Source organism: Drosophila obscura, unplaced genomic scaffold (assembly GCF_018151105.1).
Source record: "Drosophila obscura isolate BZ-5 IFL unplaced genomic scaffold, ASM1815110v1 contig_179, whole genome shotgun sequence".
Taxonomy (NCBI): Eukaryota; Metazoa; Arthropoda; class Insecta; order Diptera; family Drosophilidae; genus Drosophila; species Drosophila obscura.
Genome location: NW_024542766.1, coordinates 4007484 through 4031472, shown reverse-complemented (window position 1 = coordinate 4031472; position 23989 = coordinate 4007484). Strand labels below are relative to the sequence as shown.

Here is a 23989-nt window from a genome sequence, read left to right as displayed (position 1 = left end):
CCCAATTTTCCATTTCATTCATTACTTGATGGCGGGCTCTGTGGGGGCACGGGGATAACTCTTTGTACGCTCCTCCAACTTTCAGTTGTGGGGGGGGAGGGCAAAGTGACTGCTCTTGGATTCTGGCTGGCTATGGTTTTGGCTTCCGAGGTGACGTCTGTTTTGGCCATGTTGGCAACTTTGCGTGCGGTTTGTCTTTGCTGCAAAGTTCCGCCGCCGCCCCACACACCCCATGCACCCTTTAATGATCCATGCCACAAATGAATTGCAGTCCAGTTGCAAGTCCAATTGCTGCACTTGATTTGCGGTGCCACTTAATGGTTAACAATTATCTCTCTGCTGACATTTGAGTGTGGTTCCCCAGAGAGGCAACGAACGACAACGACAACGACCACCATCCATGTGCTGGCCTCTCCCTGGAGACTGCAGCTTACACTAAGTGTGTGTGGGTGTGTCCAAAATACATGCTACATATTAAACAAATTATTTGATTAAGGAACTTTAAGTATGTGGTTGTTTAAGGGAGCAAACTCTATACCTGAAAACAATACAGAGGTTGGTTTGGATAGATTTTCTTCTCATTCAATTTGGCAGCAGTCCAACACAAAACACAAAAACTCCCCTTAAGTGAAACTCTAATTAATCATGCACACGACATGCATTTTGTTTTTTTTGCAGCATTCTCTCGCATTCTCTTTTGGCGCATTCGCTTGTGCATACCGAGTCGAGCGCTCATTTTTCTTTTCTTTTTTTTTCCACCTTTTTTTTACGCGCAATTTAAACACTCTTTTTCGCTCTCCATCGATTCATATGCTTCAGCAAAACTAAGTTGATTCGCAGCCACTACTCGTATAAGTGATTGATAGGGAATCCTTTTAGATTTATCAATGACTATAGCCTCTCCGCCCCGGCTAACCCGCAACTAAACCGCCAAAATGTGTCAGCGGCAATTACGGGTGGGCCATCCGACACCAGCCCAGGCCCAGTCACCTACCGGCATGGCCACGCCCACGACGTCATCTACACCGCCTCCGGCACACAATATCAATTATCGGGCTTCAAGTGTCGCTCAAGTGTCACGTCAAACACCAACACAAAATACGAACAAAGAGCATCGGCAGCAGTAGCATCCAGCATCCAGCAGCAGCACACACACACACATGACAATCCAGTTTCCGTTTGGTTGAAAAAGGGGTTGCCTGCATTACCACCACCCCCCCATTCTCCATTCAGATGATCTTCCTATATCTTTCTCCTATGCTTTTGACTTTGATTGATTACAAAAGCAATTGAGCGGAGCCCCACCACTCTCTATGTACAGCGAAAAAAAAGTAAAGAATAAAATAGAAGAAAAATTAACATAAATAAAAACGAAAATGGAACGAATTTTCATTGACAGCAAATGGGTGAGAATGGAAAATGGAAAATGGTAGCGCAATTAGCTAGCCAACTCTTCCCCTCAATGGGTTAATGAGCAATGGCATGGCCCTACCCTGTAATTTTCGTGGGCAAATCGCTTGCGGGCGAGTCTCTCGCTCTCTCTCACTCTCAGATTTTTGCTGCTCAGAGCCTGCTGCTCCATTAATTAGCACAAAGGCAAAGAGGATTGGATTGGATTGGCCGCGAAAGGTTAATGAAAATAAAATTTCAATTACTTTTAATTGAGAAATTAATCAGCAAAAGGTCCGACAGGCGTTGATTGATTGGCAGGCTGCGCTCTCTCTAGCTGCTTGTTCTGGGCCAAAAATATATATTTTGTGGATATACCTAATTATTGGGGTTTTAATTCAATTATGGGGAACTTTAAGTGCCAGTCGGAGAGCCAGTCTAAAGTGTTGCCCCGGTTCTCAAATAAAAACCAATGTTAAGGCACTCGGAAGACTGTGGGCTCGGGGCATTAGCATCGTGGATACTCGTACGTGTAAAATGGTCATTTAATGTGTGTGTGCTGCTGCTTCTGCTGCAGTTGCTGCTGCTGTTTGCCTTTTGCTTTACTTTTAATTACCAACTGGAATTACACGGCCAAAACGGCAAAACGGACAAAGGCGGAACAGCTGTTTGGCTTGTACTCTGGCCAAATGGACACAGAAGGATGCCGAAGCAGCATCAGAAGCAGCATCAGAAGCATCTTCCCAGAAGAGGCAACCACAAAACTCTCACTGCACTCAGCCAGAACCCATAGCCATCGTTTGCTGCACATTTCATTACAATGCCATTGTATTCAAATCCTATTATAAAGCGTACAACATGCTGCAGCAGTGTGGCACCGAGAGTGAGTGTGTGGGTGGGTGGCACAAGAACTTCATGTTTGCAGCACGTTTCCACTTTCGCACTTGGTAAACATAAGTTGCCCCACACACACACCCACACCCCACACAGGAGGAGGAGATGTAGGAGGAGCTGTAGCTAACGTTCTCGTCTGCAACACTCCATAAAATAATTACCAACACCAATGCAGAAAACGGGAAGCAGCAGCGGCGGTGTAGCCTCTGGTCTTACCATATCTACGAATAGTTGGCCAGAAACGATGGCCGGAAAGGGACAACCAGGGGAGGTGCAGCAAACCGGAAGACGGGCATTACAATTGCCGCGCAACGAGAGCGTCAGGGAAGGGGGAAATTGAATAGAACAAGAGCCATAGACAGGAAGACAGAGGGACCGAGTGGCAGAGAGAGAGAGACAGAGAGTTGGAAACGGGAATAACGGGAAATGTGAGCATACGAAAGGGTTTAACCCATTGGTGGCAAGGGAAATATTTAATGGAAATTCATAAACACATTTTCAAACTGCACTTTTGAGCTTTTTGCTCAGATATTTGATTCATCTGAGAGATTTTAATTCCCTTTTTCTCTTTCTATCTTCAGGTCTTAATGGGTTAAGGACTCATTTAACACGGCAAACATACGGTTTAATTGCTATAAAAATATATATTAAAAATGTTGAACTTTCTCTTTTCCAATGAAGTTAAGCCAAGAAATGAATGATGTTTGAAGAAAAAGCTAGAAATAAATTTGTTAATTTATAATTAGAGTTGCCTTAGAGGTATATGTAACTCTATGTATTTAAGTAATTAAATTTGATGTGGAAATTCAGACATATTTTATGTGCAGAGCGTAGAATTTTTTTTTATTTAAAAGTCTCACTGTAATAGAGCAAGCGGTATAAATAGAAATAAAGTGAGAGGCTCCTTGAGTAAATGCCAGCAATCAGCTAATTTTGAACTGCTAGGCTGCTCTGTGAGAGAGTAATTTTAACTGCTGTGTGAGAGAGTAATTTTAACTGCTAAGCTGCTGTGTGGGAGAGTACTTTTAACTGCTGTGTGAGAGAGTAATTTTAACTGCTAGGCTGCTGTGTGAGAGAGTTTTTAATGCTGTGGTGAGAGAGTAATTGTAACTGCTAAGCTTCTGTGTGAGAGAGTAATTTTGAACTGCTAAGCTGCTGTGTGAGAGAGTAATTTTAACTGCTAAGCTGCTGTGTGAGAGAGTAATTTTAGCTGCTAAGCTGCTGTGTGAGAGAGTAATTTTAGCTGCTAAGCTGCTGTTTGAGAGAGTAATTTTAACTGTTCAGCTGCTGTGTGAGAGAATAATTTTAGCTGCTAAGCTGCTGTGTAGGAGAATAATTTTCCCTTGATTTTTTCACATATAAAATCAAATGAAAAAATTCCCATAACCGAGTAGCCTTACATTGGATGTCAGTCGCTCGTTGCCGTTTTAATAGAAATTCAAAACCGTTCTGCCTAGTATTTCGACAAATATTTAATGCTTTCGCATACAGCAAAGTAAATATAAAATATATACCAACTGGATATCTGGTGACTGCTGCACAAACGATAGACATAGACACAATGCCACAGGGCGATGTGGCCACAATGGGGCATCGACATGTCATGTGCGATGGATGCCAGCGACACGAGTTCCCCGGCCGCAGATATCGCTGCCTGCGTTGCTCCAACTACGATCTGTGCGGCGAGTGCTACGATCAATGCGTCCAAACCGAACACCATCTGATGGAACATCCCATGCAGCTGATCCTGTTGCAGCCGCAACCAGTGCCAGAGCTACTGAGCGCCGGCGGTGCTGTCGAACAATTGCATTTGTGCAACTGCTACACCTGTCCGTACTGCAAGGTGATGGGCCACACGGCCAAGGGCCTCATCAATCATGTGTACGGGCTGCATAGCGAGGACGATAGCTATGTGGTGTGTCCCATGTGTGCCTGCCTGCCGGGCGCCTCCCTGATGACAATGCAGAATCTATCACGTCATCTACTGACCAGTCACATTGACTATGCAAATTTCCTGGAGCCGCACACGCCACAGCTGCAAAGGCTGCCGCAAGAAGCTATCCCAGACTCGCGACACCGCCGGTCTCGCGGTCATCTGCATCATCACTACCAGCAACAGAATGCTGCTGCCTACGCCCAAATGGTTAACACCGGACAATTCGCTACGGACACACTGCCCGATCTGTCCAATGTGCAGATAAGCCACGACCTTATGAATAATCTACGCAGTCTTTATACCGATGACGAGATTGACAGCATGATGATGGGTCATGATAACACATTGACTTTGAACGCAACTGGAAGGGCCAGTTCGACACCCAACACGCCGCCCATCACTCTGGTGGATCGACAGCCAGAGAAACGCAGAGAGAAGAAAGAACGCCGCACCAAAACAGATCGTTTTCTACTATCAAAATGGATGGCTGCCGAACAAAAGCAATGGAAGATGTCTGCAGAGGCTAGAAAGGTGCGGCATAGACAGGCAATCTTCACCGAACAAATACTCCTCTCGATGATGTGCGCGGAGCAATTGGAGCTGCCGGAGAGTGACCCAATCGCAGATACACTGGACTTGAAGCCGTTCGAAAGAGAGTCAATCGAAACCGTCGCACCCAATCGATCCAAGGCAGGGCAGCCACTGGAAACTGGAAAGAATACACAGCCAATGGAAAATCTACAGACCCTGGAAAGTGACACAGCTCTACAGCCACTGGAAAATGGCACAGCTCTACAGACCCTGAAAACTGGAACGGTTTCAGAACCCAAGATATCCAAGATAATGTCATTGATGGCCCTGCCCTGGACTCAGGCCTGGTCTGCCTCTCAGACTGATAACGGTAATGGCACGGCCATAAAGCAGTTCATTCAACTGATGGGCGCCACCACTGACGAAACCCAAGTGGATGAGATGAAGAATGTGGAGGCTGTGGATTGAGTGCCCCCTCACCTACAGATAGTTTGACTTTTGCTGTTGCTTTTTGTTTTAGATTTCTGAGTTCCCCTTTGCACAAAATATTGGAAATTTATTGTAAAATTTAAGTTAATATTTTTTTTCGGTCTATATAAAGTATTTGGATGATTTTTGTAATTGTAAGAAACATGGACTCTTGCTCAGAATAAAAACCAACAAGACAAATTTTCTTCAAAACAAAAAAATTTACTGATTCTATACTTTATCTTAAGTTTTTAAATTTTTGAATTAAAAAATTTAAACGTGTTCAAATACAAATAAAATAAATTTTTTTAAATAAATAAATAAAAAAAAAATTTTTAGTTTTTATAATATTTAAAATTTAAACAAGTATAAATACAAATTGTATTTTTTTTTTATTCTGTAAATTGTTAATAAAAGTTTTTGTATTCTTTTTTTAGTTTTTTATTTGTAGTTGCTGTTTATTTTTTTTTAAATACATATTTGTGTACCTTTTTGTTTTTATTATTATTTATTTATTGTTAATTTAGTTTTTAGTGTTAAAGATTCTTTTTTATGTTTAGTCTCTATTTATTACTTTAAAATTTTAATTTAAAAAATATTTTAAATATAATTAAAGTCTAAGGTCCCCCTTTTTTAAATCAATGCTAACAAGAACTGCAGGCTAAGCCGATAAAGATTTATATTTTAGCAATTGGATTTTTTCCACTAATTTAAATCATTTGAATTCGTACAGAACTTATACCGTAATACAGATTAAGTCTCTGTCTTGTTTTTTAATACCCGAACTGGTCTAATGAATTTGAAGTTAATTTAACCTAAGAGCAGTCCTCGAACAGTTCTGTGGTTGCTCAGAGCTTAAGCAGATTGATGAAGCGTCGTGTCCGTTTGCTAGCTGCAATTTCAACCATTTTGATTGGCTAAATCCACGGTCATAATGTTTGTGGGGAAAACTGTATAAGCTGCTCCCCCGGTCCCCTCGAATAATTTCCCACAGCAGCTGATGCGTTTGCATAAATCTTCTGATGGCAATGCCAAGTGGCGGATGCTGAGGCTGAGGCTGAGGCAAGAACGCGACTGCGAACTAATTAAAACCATTGCCACTTAAAACGTTGGAAGATGCGCTGCTCGACAGAGCTTTGTTGCGGAGTCGGATTTTCCGGCAGCCAGCAGCGAAAGCTTACCGTTTTTAATGTTTTGCAATTTGTTGTTTTCTTGTCCATTGCCCGCTGTCCGCTGGCCCGCTCCCCTTCCCTGTCTTGTTTTGCTTTGAAGCATTAGATGAATGCATAAAATATTGAAATAAATGGATTTCGCGTACTTGTTGGAAATGAAAATGGAATGAAAATGGCGTATAGCTCATTTAAGTATTAAGTATTGTCTTAATTGCAGATGAATCCTATTTGTACGCCACTTGAGGTGTTTCCCCATCTATGTGGATCTCTTCTGTTTGGATTTTCTTCCATTCTTTCCTTCAATCTTCTGGCAGCAACAACTAACTAATTCCAAATAATCGCCCATAGCCATGAAATAATTAAAATATGTTTTACCCAACGTCAAAGCCGTATCAAAAAAGAGAAAACTAGTGCAAAAAAAATATGTAAGAGATGCTTGGGGCAAAGATTTAATTAAAAAAAAAACAAAACAAAAATTTTGGATGCTATACAAAGGTTTAATAAAATGTAAGAAATGAAAGGAGAAGGGGTTATGGAAATTGTAGTGAAAAATGCTTGAAAATATAAAGTCTGTCCTGACTACAAGATAGTGGGATTTTAAAAGCGTGGAAGTGCGTCCATAGACGTTGATTTAATTTGTAGAAAGCCATCGATTGTCTCATGCCCAGAATAGACTACACAGAAAAGGCCAAAATAAATAATTAAAAAATTCTAAAATAAAATAGAAATAAAAAAGAGGCAACCAGAAAATTCCCCGAAATAAACCATAAAACGAAATTCACATTAAGTACCTTGAACCTTAGATAATAAATAAACAAATAATAATAAATAATATAATGATCTGGTGATATCTGTTCCATTCTCTGATCTCGTGTATTTTGTCTTAATTTTCTTGCATTATTGAACGATCAACCGAAGTCAAATTATTGCTGAGTGAGAACTTAAGAGAAGAAGATTTTCTGTAGAGTAAATGATACTTTTTCCTTTCCTTCCTCCTCCATCGGGCGACTCCCATGAAGTCGTGCAACTATGTAAGTGGTCGTGAAAGATAACGACTTTGAAATCGCGGATATATAAAACATAAAAATCTACCAATTTAAGTAAAATAAAAGTAAAACAGCGATAAACGCATGTACATAGTTATTAATATCAAAGAGAGCATTGAACTTTTATTTTTATTTAATTTTTAATTTTATTATTATGTTAATTTCAATGCAATCTTCAGTAAAGAATATAATGCGCACAGACCTGGCTTATCAGTCCAACAATACCCGTATACCTATATCTATAGGCAATGCCACTCAGACCATCGCTATAAAGCAATGATTCCTCCCTGGGAAAAGATCAGTTTACTACGGATCGCAAGTCGAGAGACTGTTAAATCAGAGCCATGGGCCATTTGATACGCTGGAGGTAACATCAGTGAATAAATAAACCTCGGACTACTCGTATACCGTCTGTCGTTACAGCTGCCTGCTGATCGTGCTGGTCTGTTACGGCACTCGAGGGGATGAGGAGGACACATACGGCACCACTGGTCGCCATTTGCTGGCAATCTACACAAATCCGGACGTTAATCGCGCCACAAAGGAACGAAATCTACGTGAGATGGCACAGTTCTATGATGCCTACCAAGATCAAATCGGCTTAAACTCCGAGGAACGACTACGCGCTGAGGAGCTACGCAAGCGATACACTGAGGCCATCAAAACGGGCGTCTTGGCGGAGGGTGAAGCCACGCGAGAGGGTACCATTGGACCCATTGTGGCCAAGTATATAGTGGAGGGTGTTGTGGAACTGGCGCGAGTCGTTCAAACCCATCGAAGTTCCTCCTCTGCAAAGGGCATTTACGTAAATCGTGGCATCACCATTTTTGGATTTGTTTTTTGTCTTCTTTTCAGCGTTTTATTCAGATGAAAAGTATTTATAGATTTTTATATTTTTAAATTTTTTTTTATATTAAATAAATCTAAAATTCAAATAATAATAAATACCTAAAGAGAGCAATGAACAGCAATCACAAAACACCAACAAAAAGCAGATTATGGCGTTTTATTCAGATGAAAGCGTTTTATTCAGATGAAAAGTATTTATAGATTTTTATATTTAAAAAAATTTTTTTTTTATAGTAAATAAATTTAAAATTCAAATAATAATAAATACCTAAGGAGAGCAATCACAGAACACCAACAAAAAGCAGATTATGGAAAATACACAAGAAATGTAATGTAAATAGAACATAAAAAAAGAAAGTAAATTGCTGATAAGAAAACGAAGATCAAGTCGATCGCCCCCCCCTTGGGTAACGAGATCATTTGCTCGATCGACACACACAATTGCAAAACTCATGCTCGAACATGCTCGTTCCAGAACTTCTTCGAGCTCGAACGAAAATATTACTGCTAATAATTAATTCTTTTACACATTTAACCACTTGATAAATAAAAACTCTTAGTAAAAAACAAATCGTATAATGCAACTAAAAAATTAAACTAAAACTAATTAGATTAAACTAAAATTCCACACCACACATAGAAGTATTCTTTGGATATCCAATTCGAACAGATCATAGCGACATAGCGGCAGAATCTAAAGCAAGTTCTCACATGAAGAGAGAGAGCATCTTTTGGGGTTTTATTTTGTCGAAAACTTTATGCACACACTGTTACTCTGAATTGCAGACACTGCCAAAAAAAATGCTATACAAATCACAAAAATTATGGAGGCCCCAGAGCACAAAATTACCAAAAATTATGCTATAAAAATCACAAAAAAAAAATAAGCCATTCATAAATACATTTATATAATTATTATAATAATACTTGTACTCATACTCATACATATGTATAGTATGAACGTTTTTTTATTTTATTAGAATTGATAAAGAGAATTTAGAATTTTATTTTATAAGTATAAAAATATGAAAATAAAAATATAAAATATAAAAATATGAAAATTAAAATTTTTAATTGAAAAAGATGCCAGAATACCTACATACTTATATTTATATGAATGTATGTATATAGGTACATTGTTCTTATCATATTTCAGATTTTATTATTTTGTTTTTAATTGAAAATGAACAACCGAAATGACAGGTCACCCCAAGGGTCCAATCTTTGTCATTAAAAAAAGTCATTTCATCACGGCAAAATAATCTAAACCGAAACGAATCAGCCTTTGGGGTCGTCTTCGTATAGCAGTGATAGCAAATGAATAGGCATTAAATCTGTTCGTATAATATGCAAAACACATTTTGTTTTTTTTTTTTTAATTTTTGTTGTTTTTGTTTTTTAAATTATTTTGTTATGTTCGAACGCTTGCTATATAAGCCTCGTCGCCGTCCGATCAATCAGTTAGAACTTGATCGAAAGTCCAAGCAAACAAATCACCAAGCACCATGAAATTCTTCGTAAGTGCCTGCCTCAAGCTAAATTTCGTGACAGATTTTTGAGGAGTTTGTGTGTGCCATTGTTAAAGGATCTTCTTTTTGTCTACGTTTAGATTGTTTTCTTCGCCTTGATCGTGGCTGTCTTCGCCGCCGGATACGGCCAGCAGGGTGGACATGGCCAGCAGGGAGGACGTGGCCAGCAAGGATTCGGCCAGCAGGGAGGACATGGCCAGCAGGGTGGACGTGGCCAGGAAGGATTCGGCCAGCAGGGTGGACATGGCCAGCAAGGATTCGGCCAGGGTGGACATGGCCAGCAAGGATTCGGCCAGCAGGGTGGTCAGGGACATGGCGATTCTGGATTCAGCCAGGGCGGACATGGCCAGGGACACAACCAGGGCGGACATGGCGGACGCTACTAAACATTGATTATTGATTAATAAAATACAACAAAAAACCACACTAAGAAATACAATAATTCAAATTATTACGGGTGCTAAGCGAGAGAGAGAAGAGAGACCTCGATTCGAACACCACACGAATCGAGCCCGAAGCAAGCCCGAACATGTTTGCTGCTCGTCTGATCTTCGTGAGCGCAACTCGAACGTGCTGCTGCTCGAGCAGGTTCGAACAGGTTCGAACAGGTGTTCACACTCAATGCAGTTTTCTGAGGGTCAAAACGTTCCCCTACTATGTACTGGCAATTTCCTGCTTGACAATTATGCAGAATACTTGCAGCTATAAAATCGTCCCGCAGGCCCCTTCATCAATCAGTGATTCATCGTATATATACGATGAATATATATGTATATATTTTTTTATGTTTATTTTTTATGGACACTACAAAAAATGCACCAAGTAATGTTCAAAGAAATCAGTCTGATTGGAGGTCTCTGTTAGAGACCTTTGTCAAATTATGCCAACACATGTATCCAATGCCAAAGAAAACCTAAGCTCCGTCTGAACTAGCCATAAGACAAGCAATAATTAGATAATACAAAACAGGAATTTGATAAGCAACAAACCATTGAGAGAGAGAGAGAGAAACTAAGACATGAATGTTAATAAGGGAGCATAATTGCACATACAAATTTTACCTTGTTTTTACGATGCCAGAAATTAGGGACCAAACATTTTTATCAACATTGAACAACATTTGGAATTTATTTAAATACAAAAATTTGGATAATAAGTTTTAAAAGTAGAAGATGAATTTATTGCACATTACAATACGTTTTGTTTCAATGCGATTGAGTCAAATAAAGACTGAATAAATAAATAAAATAAAAAAAAAATATAAAAAACTAAATAAAAAAAATTAAATTAAAATAAAATAAATAAAGACTCTAAAATATCCTTCTCCATTATTCCAGGGTCTACGATCAGTGAGATCAAACAATATTGTATTGTTGATACGTCCCTTGAGGACTCTGTGGTGGGTTGTAGACTGGTCTTGAGTAGCATAATCTGGTGTCTTTTTTTCTGCCTACCACCGAAATGGAAGCAGCGAAAACCAAAACAATAATTACAATTATCCGGCAAGAAATATCATCTATAGAAAATGCAGAGATGATGTCTTGGATTCACTTGCCAATTTCTCGAGATTATTCAGAGAAGAATTGATAACAGCAGATCAGCATTAAATGTGAGTTCAGTGAATTTTGTTTTCTGTGAATCTCAGATCAATTGTTTTTCTGTGGACACCAATCTAAGCAAGGCTCAAAGGTTAATCTTAAGATCATCATTGGGTATATATTGAGGCGTATAAATAGGGAAGCATTTAGCACCTCCATCGACAGACTTGCATCGACAGACTCGAAATGAAATTATTGGTGAGTACAGAGAACAAATCGCAGAACAAACCTAAAGTATTAAGAAAATATTTTCTTCAGCAGGTATTATTCGTATGCTGTTTGGCGACCACTGGCTCTTGCGGCACCAAACTTTTTTGGAAAAAAACCACACTGGTACGGTTATTATTTAGAACATAGCCATGAACAGTATTCGAGCGAAGAAAATTTACTAGAAGAATGAAAGAAAAATGGTTCGATGGTTAAGGATTAATATAAAATGTTATTAAAAATCAAATAACAATGCGCCAACGATTAATATATAAATAATCCTGAACTGCCAAGTCACTCATTCTTTATTCTATAAAAAATTTGAATGGATTTATTGCAAGTGAGAGGCGTCATAGCCAGTCGGTATGGCTTCTTTGATGTCCAATTTAATTATTTTGTTTATTTTTTGTTTGTCAACTTGTACGCGTATGTAGGGAAAAACCCAAAGAAGGGATCAAAATTTGGTGATCTTTGGTGTCTGTGTCTGCCTCGTATTATCAACATTTTAATGGGTATTCGAGGGAATTTCGGGGCATTTGCTTTCGATTGTACGAACATTACAATACACTCTACAATATAATGATTAAAAAAATTAATTTCCGATTAATGGGTATTTTTCAGTCGACACACTCAAACAGCTGTGCTCCGGTATAAAGTTTGAATTCGTTGCAAAAGCGATTTCATTCGCGAAATATCATCCAAAATGAAACCATTGGTAAGTCGAGAGCTGTGGATACGTTTTTAGCGGGGGTTTGGACAGAGAATAATTTGGAAATTTCTCAATTTAAATGTAGATTTTAATATTCGCTTTGATGGGCGTTGCTCTGGCCATGCCCCATAGATCCGGCGCAGGCTACGATGGCGGCTATGGACAGGGTAATGGCAGCTATGGTGCACAAGGCGGCTATGGATCTGGTCCTGTACAAAGCGGATACGGCGGAAAAGGATCATTTGGGCCTGGTGCTGGCCATGGTGGATTTGGCGAGCATGGAGGCTTTGGCAATAATTCAAGACGCCATGGTGGACATACCGGATATGGATCTGGTACTGGACATCATGGACAAGCGGGAGGCTTTGGTGGACAAGGAGGAGGCTACGGTGGGCAAGTAGGAGGCTTTGGTGGACAAGGAGGAGGCTTTGGTGGACAAGCGGGAGGCTTTGGTGGACAAGCGGGAGGCTTTGGTGGACAAGGAGGAGGCTTTGGTGGACAAGCAGGAGGCTTTGGTGGACAAGCAGGAGGCATTGGGGCACATACAGGCTATGGAAACGGATCACAAGGCGGCTTTGGTGGGCATGGCGGGCATAGCCATAATCACCATCATAGATACTAGATTGAACCAGGATTAATCCACATTTTTATATGTTCCTTACTGAATACCAAACATTTGCCATTTCAAACAAAACTATTTTAAATCAATTAATATATATAAAATTAAATATATAAAATATTAATATAATCCAAAAATGTTTCTCACTGCGATTTGCACTACGACACATCATTCCGGGGCTATGAATTGTTTTTTGTTAATTGTTTCTTTTTCATGCTTCCTATTTATTTTTAAAATCAGCAGCCATAAGTGCCTTACATTTGACAGGAATAATACTAAGAGGCAAAAGCCAAAGGCCAACCCAAATAATAGCTTTCATATTTATACAGAAATTCATTTAAAATATTTTATTACCGCACAAATGGTCTAGGAGCTGAGTTTATTGCTGTGCCATTCAGAGAATTGAAGATTGTTAACGATTTTTCGGATTATAAATAAAGTAAGTTCGCTGCAGATTTCATCAAAAATCATTCGAAGCGTTAAACGAAATAAAAGTCTTGGTGACTCCAGCAGAGGGAATGGACTGCACTCGTATACCCGTAATATATGTATCGTAATTATTATTTTCGCTCTGTCTAGGTACCAGGAAACTATAATTAGTTTTCATGGCTGGCTTTCAATCAAATGATGATCGCGATGTTATTGAATTCAGTCCCGAATAATTTGCATGCACTTCAAAAATTGCTGCAGGTTTTTCCACACTTTTTGTTTAGTTTACAATTTGGTATTCGCTTGAAAACAGAACATTACCTTCAAAGAAAAGCAGTAACAAAGAGGACAATGGGACTGTGGGACTGAGTGGACTTTCAGGGGTATATCCACAGGTAGGGCAAAGGTAAGCCAGGTAACGGCTTGAGCCCACTCATTTTCCGCTATAAAGTTCCATGTAGTTGCTGCAGGGATATCATTTGCAAAGTATCAGCCATCGATATGAAGTGTCTGGTGAGTGAGATCTAAAGACAGAGAATTGTCTGTTAACAATAAAAACTCATTTAAATTTACGCATTTCTTTCATAGTTATTAATTTTATTCGCTCTGCTTGCCACTGCTATGGCCTTGCCACAACCTGCTGGCGGTTATCGACCAGGATATGGCGGAGGACATGGTGGTCATGGCAAGGGCGGAGGACATAATTACGGCGGTGGCGGCTCTCATCACGGACATGGCAAGGGAGGAAATCATGGTGGAGGCGGACAAGGACATCATCATCATCACCATCACTAGATAACATCACTAGATCCCTCAATGTATTTCCTACAGATTAATTTCTTACACCCCCCATGAGAACTACATAAATAAAAAGTTTAATACATTTGAAGATATAAATATTTCGTCTTTGCTTTGATTTAATTTGAATTGATTAAATTTAATTAAATACTAAATTGATCCTCTACCCTTAAATGGATGAAAATTTCTATCCTTACGACTGGTTTTACCGCAGCGTTCAGCCTTAATTAGGTAAATGACAATGGCTAAAACTGAGTCTAGATAACATAAATTAAAGGGTATTAAACGGTATCCCACAGTCTATAAGGCAAAATGTAGCAGAGAAGCCCTCTCGTTGATGAAATGAAGATCAAGAGAAACTGCGCTGCTCGGAGGCCAAACATTACAACAACAAAAATGCCAGAGCAGGAATAGACAGGCTTGGGTCTGCCTATTTCGCTCTCTCTCTCTCCTTCTGTACACATGTATTTTCGGGGAAAAAAACACAACTACCACAAGGAGTTAATTAAATAAAAGTAAATGCACAATTCTAAATATCAGACACAGTAAAATAAATTAAAGAGCAGAAGACTTAAGCGAGGAATAATTTCAAGATTTAAAGAAATTCGTTCTGGATATGGTATTATATATGACATACATATACATATACACATATACATCTTCCATCTACTGTTACCCTAATGTTACCCAATAATAAATGATACAAAAAAAATATATACATAATTTAAATTTAAAATATTTTTTTAACTAAATTTTTTTTAATTTTATAATTAAAAAATAAATTAAAAATGTATTTAGATATTCCGCTGAAATATTTATTTCAAAGCAAAAAAATATTTTAAAAAAATATGTTACTCATTATTTTTGGAGTTATTATTTATGGCCAGCCAGATTCGAAAAATCGACCACTGTGCAACGCTGCCGATCCGTATTAGGGCCACAATAAGGGAAGCCACTGTTTATCTTTCATATTGCATAAATTCTCCGCCTTACGGGTATCACTAACAGCAGTCAACGGTCACAAAAAAAAAGACGCTGGTTCTGAATTTTGGATTTTGGGAAGGGAACGGCAGGCGCTGCTGAAAGAATTCGTAACACTCAACAGCACAAATGAAAACCGAATAAACGACTTAAGAGTAACATAAAGTCATCAAAATCGAATTTGCATAGGGATTGGTTATTCCACGGCTAAGGGAACTTTATGGCTGAGCTAGGTACCTGAATAGATTAAATTATATGGTCCTAGGGGCCATCTGTTTTTCAGTGGCAGCTGCTGCTGGTGAATCCCTGCCGCAGCCAGGTAACAATGTTCATACACCAATTATTCATTTAAATAGTTCGCGTACCAAAAACAAGTCCAACATTTCTCATTAGTATTTCTCGCAGGAAACATCAAACATCATGAAATATTTTGTAAGTTAAAATCGGACATAGAAAATCTTTAGAATTTTCTTCAATAAATGTTTACTATTTTGTGTGTATTTTTTTATAGCTATCGATCATATTTGGTGCCTTGTCATTGACTGCGGCACAGTATTTCGGTGACGGTGGCATGCTCGGTGGCAATCCCTATGGACACCAGGGACCCCAGGTATCCTATGGCCAGCAGCAGCAACAGCAGCCCCAGACGCAGGACTACTTTAGCGGTGGCTTTGGCTATGGCTATGGGCCATCTTTTGCCGCCGGCTTGGATCAACTGCAGCACCAACAGCCACAACAGCAGCAGCAGCAGCAGCAGCCGGGACCGTATTTCTTTGGTCCATACGGAGGTTGAATCTGTCATGAGCTCTCTCTGCCCGTTTCGCCATCATTTCTGTGTGGTTCTGGCACCAGCTAAAAGTTCAATTCCCAGGCAATAAAATCTCCCACAATACCAATTACTGAAGTTTCCTTAACCATAACATAAGCAGGCAGCGATCCAAGGAGGAGGAGCAGCAGCAGCAGCAAAACGAGAAATTATTTGTAGACATTATGTGAGTTTAATTGTTTCAGCAAATGGCACGAAATAATTACGATGGTAAAAGATTGTCTGGGTTTGGGTTTGGGTTCCGGTATGTGGTCTGCTGGTTGGTTGCTTGGAACCTCTCAATCTCTAGTTGACGGCTCCCGGCGGCGGTGGGGGCTGGCCGGCGCACCAAGGCGTGCACGGTGGCAGTGGCGTTGTGGTGGGCTGTGCTGGGGTGGTGCTGGGCCGCGCCGAGACTCCAGCCAGCAGCAGCGATAGTAACAGCAGCTAGGGGGCACGCGTAAGCATAGGTCAAAACTATGAGATTAACTTAATATAATTGCTGTGACTGTGTTGGGGGCAACTTACGCAGCAGCACTTGAAATTCATTTTATTTTTTTTTTTTTTTTTGCTAAGCCACAGAGCACAGAGTACAGAAGTTTGTTTGGTTGTGCCTGGGCATGGGGCCTTATGTCTTGCTTATATACTGCTCGAGATTTCATAATAAACTAGAAAAATGGGTTGGTTTTTTTTGGGGGTCACAGTTTTATGGTTAGTTACCCTTGAAGAACGAATCATCCAAAAAAAAAAAGGGGGCATATCAGCGATTATTTTTGTGTGGAAACAAACATATGACGTCTAAGAAGCGAAATAAACTTGTTCCAGGCATAAATTTTATTCTTTAAAGCTCAAAACATGTTTTCAATAACCCACAAAAAAATTATTCAAGTTTCTTCAAGATATTATCGTTAATTGATTTACATTTAGGCACACGCTAAATGCTATAACAAACAAAAAACCTGATTAGAGTTGGTTATAGTCCAGAATTTATGTAGACAAAAATAAATATAAACAAAAACCAAGATGAACATTTTATTTCATATATGTGGAATCTACTGGAGTGGAGTTACACACATAAAATAAATGGAGCAATGCACATTTACCCGTGTAGAACGATCAATTGCCTACAGCGCATCGATTGCCCTATACCCAGTTCCAAAAAGCACTTAATTTTAAATATATTTCTATACATTTTACCCCCTATACATATATATATTTTAAGCTTATGTGATTGCCCAATTCTTCTTTGTTTTTGTGTTTGGCAGACTCCTATCTGACCCAATAATCGGACAACTTAATTGCTATTGCATTTGTAAAATATTTCTACACCCAGTTGTTGGCTCTTTTGCTGGGGTACATTTTTTTCGTATTCTTTCTGTTCTGTTTTGCCAGAGAGAGAGAGAGGGAGAGAGGGAGAAAGAGAAAGGTTGGCCGTGCCGTTTGTCAGGTATTTCAGATTGGTTTGTCCCCCCTCCCAAAATTGCTGCTCCGAAATTTGTTTACCCCAAAAATAAACGAAACTTGCATGTGGCAGGACAATTGAGGGTGAAATTATTTGCAAATATGTTTGATAATTGTTCAAAAACAACTTTAAAACTTTATATGTGTAATAATAATAATATATAATAAAATAATATTTTTTTTATATTTTATATTTGATATGTTAAATCTTTAATAATAACTTAAAAACTTCATATTTCTATTTAATATTTATATATTTTTTTTTTATATTTAATATGTAAAGTCTTTAATAATATCTAATAAAAAACTTCATATTTCTATTAAATATTTATTTTATTATATTTTACATTTAATATGTAAAATCTTGAATAATAACTTTAAAACTTCATATTTCTATTTAATATTTATTTATTTTTTATATTTTATATTTAATATGTAAATATCTTTAATAATAACTTTAAAACTTCATATTTACACTTAATATTTATTTTTTTATATTTTATATTTAATATGTAAAATCTTGAATAATACCTAAATGGAACTAAATACAACTCTGCCCCCGAAATATGTTTTTTTCTCAGAGTTAGCTCATTTTTCAGGCAAGAGTCTTTTCCATATTTTCATTAGCGATTATCCTCATTTGGTTTTCCATTCTTTCAAGCAATTTTCACAATTTATTGAAGCTCAAGATATCACAAAATTAACCGGAAATGCAATTCTCTGAGTGCTCTCAAGTGACATTTACAGGGAGCAGGTAGGCCACCACAACCAGTCTAGTGGCAGGCTGACCACAGTGCCTGCTCCTTTGTGTGAAGGGGGATGGGGGGTCAAAGATGCAGTCAAGCGCAAAAGGCCAACTGGAGAGTGTGCTACGCTGTTTGTATCTGTAAACTTCCGGTTCGTCACTCCTATTTAACACTGCTCTGGGCTGGGGCTGGGACTGGGACTGGGACTGGCTGCTGAGACTGGAGACTGGAGGATCGCAGGAGTAGCAGAAACAATGTGCAGTCATTGAGCGCAAATGTGCCAAATAATGACTTGCAGGCGAGTGCAATTTATATGATAAGCAACAAAAATAAATTGCAAGCAATTCATTTTACTTAAATGCAGCCCCAAAATGGAGCCCAACGAGAGAGATCCAAAAGCAACAAAATGCAACGTTTGCAACTTTATTTTTACCCCTTCATCAGGTGGTGTACGATGTGTGTGTGTGTGTGTGTGTGTACTTAATTTTTCTGCTACGCTGGCAACACTGCTTGATTTACTCCCTTGCTGTCTAATGAACCCCAACAGCAGCAACACGGGGGGCGGGAAAATGGAAAATGATTTAGAAAACCACAAAAAAAAATGTTTGCATACTTTTGCGCAGAATGGGATTTAGCTTTCATTTGAATTTGCGCGGAATGTGTGTATATGCGGCGTAATTAAGAGATACATTTTGTATACATTTTGGTAAGGGAATAAAACAGCTAAAACTGTGCACAAAATTATAGACCTTTGGGAAGGGGGAAACTGGAAACCATAAGAGCCGTAAGTATTCGAGTTTTGTTTGAGTTTGTTACAGGGAAGCCACATGAATGGAATGTTTGGCGCAGGTTTGAAACAAACGAACAGGTTCGAATCGAATGAACAAGTTCGAAACGAACGAACAGGTTCGAAACAAATGAACAACATCGAAGCGAACGAACAAGTTCGAAGCACTGAGACCAGGGACTGTGTTTTATTTAAAATATTTTACAATAATTTAATTTTAAATTTTTAATTTAATTTTAATTTTTAATTCATTTTAAATTTTTAAATTTAAATTTTAATTTCATTTTTAATTTTTATTGACTCATAATGAATATTTTGAGTTATACTTTACAGCTAAAAAAAAAGAATCATTATTTTGTTAGCTATATTTTTTGCTCAACAATAAAACTCAAGTTATAATTTCGAATTTTCCTTAGGGAATACATATTTTATTATTATATTTATATTATATGTATATTATATTTATTTCAGTAAGACAAGAAAATTAAAAAAAAAAAAAATCGTGTTCGATCACACATCGAACCGGCAAAGAAACGGCACAAATTGACCGTTAATCTCTCGAGCAAGTTTGAACCCAAAAACCGTTGATTCTTTCCATATTTTTGTTTCTTTTAAAACTCGACGCCAAAACCAAAAAGGTTCTCTGCCACTCCATCCCTCAGCTACTACCACCTTTTGGCACAAATCCACTGACCACACACAGACGGGCCGGGCCCCACAACAACATCCCATTTACCCATGGAAATGTCGACGGGGCAATGGGGAAATGGAAAATTGAAAACCTTTTTTTTTTGTTTTTTGTTTTTGTGTTGCTTTTGTGTGATTTTCCTTTACAGGATTTGCGTATAAACAGCTGGCAAACGCTCTCAGCGTGTCCTGTCCCTGGCTTCAGTGGGGTTCGCGCTCTCGTGTTGCTAATGAGCCGACAGCGACAGCTAATTGAGCGTAGAGCTGAGGCTTCAAAAGGGAAATTAATGTGAAAATCGAGCACCCTAGCCGTCCCTCCCCCAGTCCCCTCCCCCAAACAGCCTTTTGCATTAGAGAAGCACCTAAAGAGCCTTGTTACACTCCAGGCTGACACACGGGACGGGGGCTTACCGAGATGGTTTCACTTCATTTTATTTTATTTTTCTTCTTCCCCTTTTTTTTTTTTGGTGAAATTTATTGCATGCAATAAACATGACGCGAATGCTCGTACGCCGGAGAAGCAGCAGAGCAGCAGCAGCGGAATCAGCATTACAGCAGGAGCGGCAGCAGGAGCAGCAGCAGGAGCGACAGTGGCAGCAACAAGGACAAATCCAGTTGTCCATAGTCCTCGTATTCATATGCAAAATTAATGCTGGCTAGGGACAACCCAACCCAATCCGATGGGAACTTTGGCTATGGGAAAGTTCAAGCCTCAACCGGGCTTTCCAGGCCAGGTGCGATGTCACGTCGTCGCCGTCGCCGTCGCCGTCGTCGTCGTCGCGGCATTGCAGCGGACAACACACAAAGGATACGGGATCCAATGGGCTGGAGATGTGCAGAGGGCAGAGAGCGGTGCCCAAAATGAAACTTTTTGTTTGGTTGTGAACAAATCGAAGATGAAACACTCTAACTAAAAGCGATGCAAAAGCCATTTTGCAGGCACTACTCTTCGGAGTAAATCTGGTTCTGGGAGAGTGAATGTACCCGCTCGCTGATACGCCAAAAGGAGATCCCACATGCAGCAGCACATCCGTTGACCCGACAGCTCTATAGCTATGGTAACGTTCCTCTGCTCCTCTCTTCACGTCACTTCTGCCCTTAACTGTTTGTTTTTTTTGTTGCTTTCGTCTGGCCATTCTCTTTCACTGCTCTTTCAGAGGATGTACCAGGATGTGTGAGTGTGAGTGTGTGTGTGTGTTGTCCTTCATTGTTGAAAGCTGAACCTTGGGAGCAATCAGTGGATTATACGCTGCTTTTGCAGTAGGACCTCCCACGCGACCTATGAGCCAAAGTTGCCCCCATGGCACACCATGGCACACAAACACACACACACACACATCCACAGCCCTAGTTATATGCAACCCATTTTGTTTTTTTTTTTTTTATTTCATTGTTCTTTAAGAGTTACGCCTGTGCCCCTGTAACCCTGTATGTGTGTTGCAACATAAATTTAACTGCAAGCTCATGCAGCCGTGCGACAAGGCCACAGGAATTCAAAACAAAAGTTGCAACAAATACCAAACACGCCATAAAGACAATTGCAACAGCAACAGCAGCAGCAGCAACATAGACATAAATTGCATGGGCCCCGGCGCTGGCCACTCTGCTGCCAGAGGTTTTGCTTGCCTTGCCCCTTTCTGTATCCGCCTCCGCCTGTGACTCTGCCGCTGGCTGTGCCTGTGCCTGTGACTGTGCCTTTGCCTCTGCTTCTGTGTCTGTCAGGCAACAGAAAAAAAACAACAAAAAAAGAATGACAGGAAACCGGATGTGAGTGCATGCCTTTTGTGCATGCAACGAATTATTCAGTTGACACACCGGATGTGTGCTTTGCTGTTGCTGCTGTTGTTGTTGCTGCCCTCTGGTTGCCTGCCGCTTGCTCTCTGAGGAGCAGCGCCCGGATTCTAGAACAGTTTTTTCTACCCCCCTACCCTCACCACACACACAAACACACACACATTTTTTTGGTAGCGGTTAATTTCGTAACAATGCAATTTGTGGGAGGAACAAAAAAATTATGTCACTTACCCAAAAGTATTTTTTATAAAGAAATCATTCACTGGAAAAAGAAAGCAGAACTCCAATTAGTTTTTATGCCAAAAGAATATTGTAAGCGTATATACACACTCAGAGAAAAAAGCACTGACATTGTAGTATTTACACTTGGATTTTAAAATGTACAATAGATTAGACTCGAGAGTGGAAATTATAAAAAGTAAGTTATTTACATTAATATGTAAATAATTCATTGAAATATGTTTCTTATTTAAAATAAATATATTTATATTTTTTACATATAAATTAAATATTTTTCCAACAAGCTAATATTTTTTATTTATTGTATTGTACAATATATTAGACTCGAGAGTGGAAATAAGAAAAGTACGTGACTTACATTAATATTTAAATAATTCAGTTAAATATGTTTCTTATTTAAAATAAATATATAAAAAATATATAATTATATTTTTCACATTTAAATCAAATATTTTTGCCACAAGTTTATATTTTTTATTTATTTTAAAGTGTTCTATAGTCAGTTTAAAGTCCCATATTCAATTTAAATACAAACACACAAAAAAACAACATTTTAAATTTATAGCAAATATATTTATAACTTAAAACTATTTTAAAAAAATATTTCTTTAAATAAAAGTGATTTTTTTTATATTTTACTATGCTTGAATTTAAATCCCGAATACTTAATTTAAATATGTGTGGTTGTATTTATTTTTACTGTTCCATTTTCAGTAAGCGTTCAGAACATGAGATTTGTAGATGGATATCTTCGAGCCAGATCCAGGAATTATGGGAGAACGTTTCCTAAAATTTCTGATACATATGCATTAAATATCACTATTTAAAACTAATTCTTACAGGGTATTCCCTTTGCTTAAGCTGTGTTCTTCGTTCCACTTTTAAACATATTTCTGTTATTGCCGCTGCCATTGGCCGTGCTTTATGATTATTGTTATTACACTTATGGCAGAATTTTTCCTTACATTTTGTATATGCATATGTGTGTGTGTGTGTGTACTTTCTTAGGCAATTTTTCAATTTTATGTAGACCAAAAATCATAAATAATAAACGAAACAGCAACCAGGAAACCAGAAACAGGACGAAAGTAGGGCTGCTGCTGCTGCTGGGATGATGGGTGCTGGGACTCGATGAGAAGGGACTGGGAACTGGGGGGGAGGAGTAATCAAAAAGTGTGTGCTAACTAAATTGTTATTGCTTTCAGATGTCACGTATCATTATCATAATTTTTTCGCCCTGACATTTTTAAGTAGCTGCCATAAATGTTTATAACTTTCACGGACAGAGAGGTAGACAGAGTGTTTCTATTAACCCTCCTGTGGTCCTCTGGCCCTCTTAACATTATTGGACCCCAGGGAAAGAGGCTGGAAAGGCAGGCAGGAAAGGCAGGGTCTGTCTCTGTTGGCTGCCACACACGTAGACACCTCTACCTTGACATTCATATTCATAATTTATTGCTGCATTTGCTGGCAGACCCAAAAAGACGAAAAAAAAAAAAAAAAAAAAAATAGGCCCAAACCGTAAGTAACTTTTTATGGCTGCCGGAAGGAGGACTTTTTCTTTTCGTTAACTTGCAATTAATGATTAAAATATGTTTAATAATCATCTGCTGACAGCCAAAAGTATATTGTTTAGTATCCTGTAAGTAATTTGAGTTTCCTGTGAGGCAGTGGAAATTGTGTCTCTTTAAGAACATGAAAAATTAAAGATTTAGCTGATTTTTGTGTTGCAATTTGTGTGCCTTTCTCGGGAGCTTAATTTTCCCACGAAAATCATGATTTTTAAATACAAATAAATTACAAAAATTAAATTTTATAAATTTACGTTTGGGAAATACTAATGTATAAATCCCACACTTTACAGTAGAATGTAAATATAATTATGTTTCGAAAGTCAATACAAATTTCCATGGAAAATTGGTAAAATTAAAATGAAAAAAGACGCTCAATAAATTCTTGAAAAATTCTTGAATATTTCCAATGAATTTAAAGTTTCATTAAAAGAATAACAAAAGTCCAGAAATGTCATAGATCTATGCCATGTTATGTTAATAAAATAAGAGGCGCCTCTTACTAATATAATTTACAAAGATTTAGGGGAAATTTTAATGTGGCATGTAAATGGCAACTGAGGCAACAAATATGTGAAATTATTGGCATTTTTGCTTGGCTCTAAAATTAATTCGGCATTTGCATAATTTGATGGACGCACAGCACATTTCGGTGGCGTAGTCTAGACTAGATATTTTTTATTACAATTTCGAAAATTGTTATTTTATGCAATTATTTTTCAGTTAATTAAATCGATTTTTGC

The 23989-nt window shown here is 38.5% G+C and overlaps 6 protein-coding genes across 7 annotated transcripts; all 6 read left to right on the top strand.

The window, feature by feature from the left end:
- The first annotated feature begins 3684 nt into the window (after window positions 1–3684).
- LOC111074219 (E3 ubiquitin-protein ligase KCMF1) lies at window positions 3685–5423 on the top strand. The gene has a single exon (XM_022366939.2). The coding sequence runs from the start codon at window positions 3689–3691 to the stop codon at window positions 5216–5218; it is 1530 nt and encodes a 509-aa protein (XP_022222631.2). The 5' UTR covers window positions 3685–3688; the 3' UTR covers window positions 5219–5423.
- A 2288-nt stretch (window positions 5424–7711) lies between these two features.
- On the top strand, window positions 7712–8339 carry LOC111074224 (protein Turandot X-like). Its single transcript, XM_022366946.2, has 2 exons — window positions 7712–7803; window positions 7860–8339. Exons 1-2 carry the CDS (start codon window positions 7781–7783, stop codon window positions 8305–8307), a joined length of 471 nt encoding a protein of 156 aa, XP_022222638.2. The 5' UTR covers window positions 7712–7780; the 3' UTR covers window positions 8308–8339.
- Window positions 8340–9722: 1383 nt separating this feature from the next.
- LOC111074218 (mesenchyme-specific cell surface glycoprotein) lies at window positions 9723–10248 on the top strand. Its single transcript, XM_022366938.2, has 2 exons — window positions 9723–9802; window positions 9895–10248. The coding sequence occupies exons 1-2, from the start codon at window positions 9791–9793 to the stop codon at window positions 10198–10200; spliced, it is 318 nt and encodes a 105-aa protein (XP_022222630.2). The 5' UTR covers window positions 9723–9790; the 3' UTR covers window positions 10201–10248.
- A 1993-nt stretch (window positions 10249–12241) lies between these two features.
- LOC111074231 (glycine-rich protein DOT1-like) lies at window positions 12242–13067 on the top strand. The gene is made up of 2 exons (XM_022366953.2): window positions 12242–12334; window positions 12414–13067. The coding sequence occupies exons 1-2, from the start codon at window positions 12323–12325 to the stop codon at window positions 12948–12950; spliced, it is 549 nt and encodes a 182-aa protein (XP_022222645.2). The 5' UTR covers window positions 12242–12322; the 3' UTR covers window positions 12951–13067.
- Window positions 13068–13776: 709 nt separating this feature from the next.
- On the top strand, window positions 13777–14171 carry LOC111074242 (holotricin-3-like). The gene is made up of 2 exons (XM_022366967.2): window positions 13777–13889; window positions 13965–14171. Exons 1-2 carry the CDS (start codon window positions 13878–13880, stop codon window positions 14169–14171), a joined length of 219 nt encoding a protein of 72 aa, XP_022222659.1. The 5' UTR covers window positions 13777–13877.
- A 1159-nt stretch (window positions 14172–15330) lies between these two features.
- Window positions 15331–16066, top strand: LOC111074232 (maternal protein pumilio-like). Of its 2 annotated transcripts, XM_022366955.2 has the most exons (3): window positions 15331–15474; window positions 15561–15587; window positions 15667–16066. In XM_022366955.2, exons 2-3 carry the CDS (start codon window positions 15576–15578, stop codon window positions 15946–15948), a joined length of 294 nt encoding a protein of 97 aa, XP_022222647.1. In that variant the 5' UTR covers window positions 15331–15474; window positions 15561–15575; the 3' UTR covers window positions 15949–16066. The 2 variants fall into 2 exon arrangements, with proteins under 2 accessions (XP_022222647.1, XP_022222646.1); XM_022366954.2 differs by having other exon boundaries at window positions 15332–15587.
- Window positions 16067–23989: the final 7923 nt, after the last annotated feature.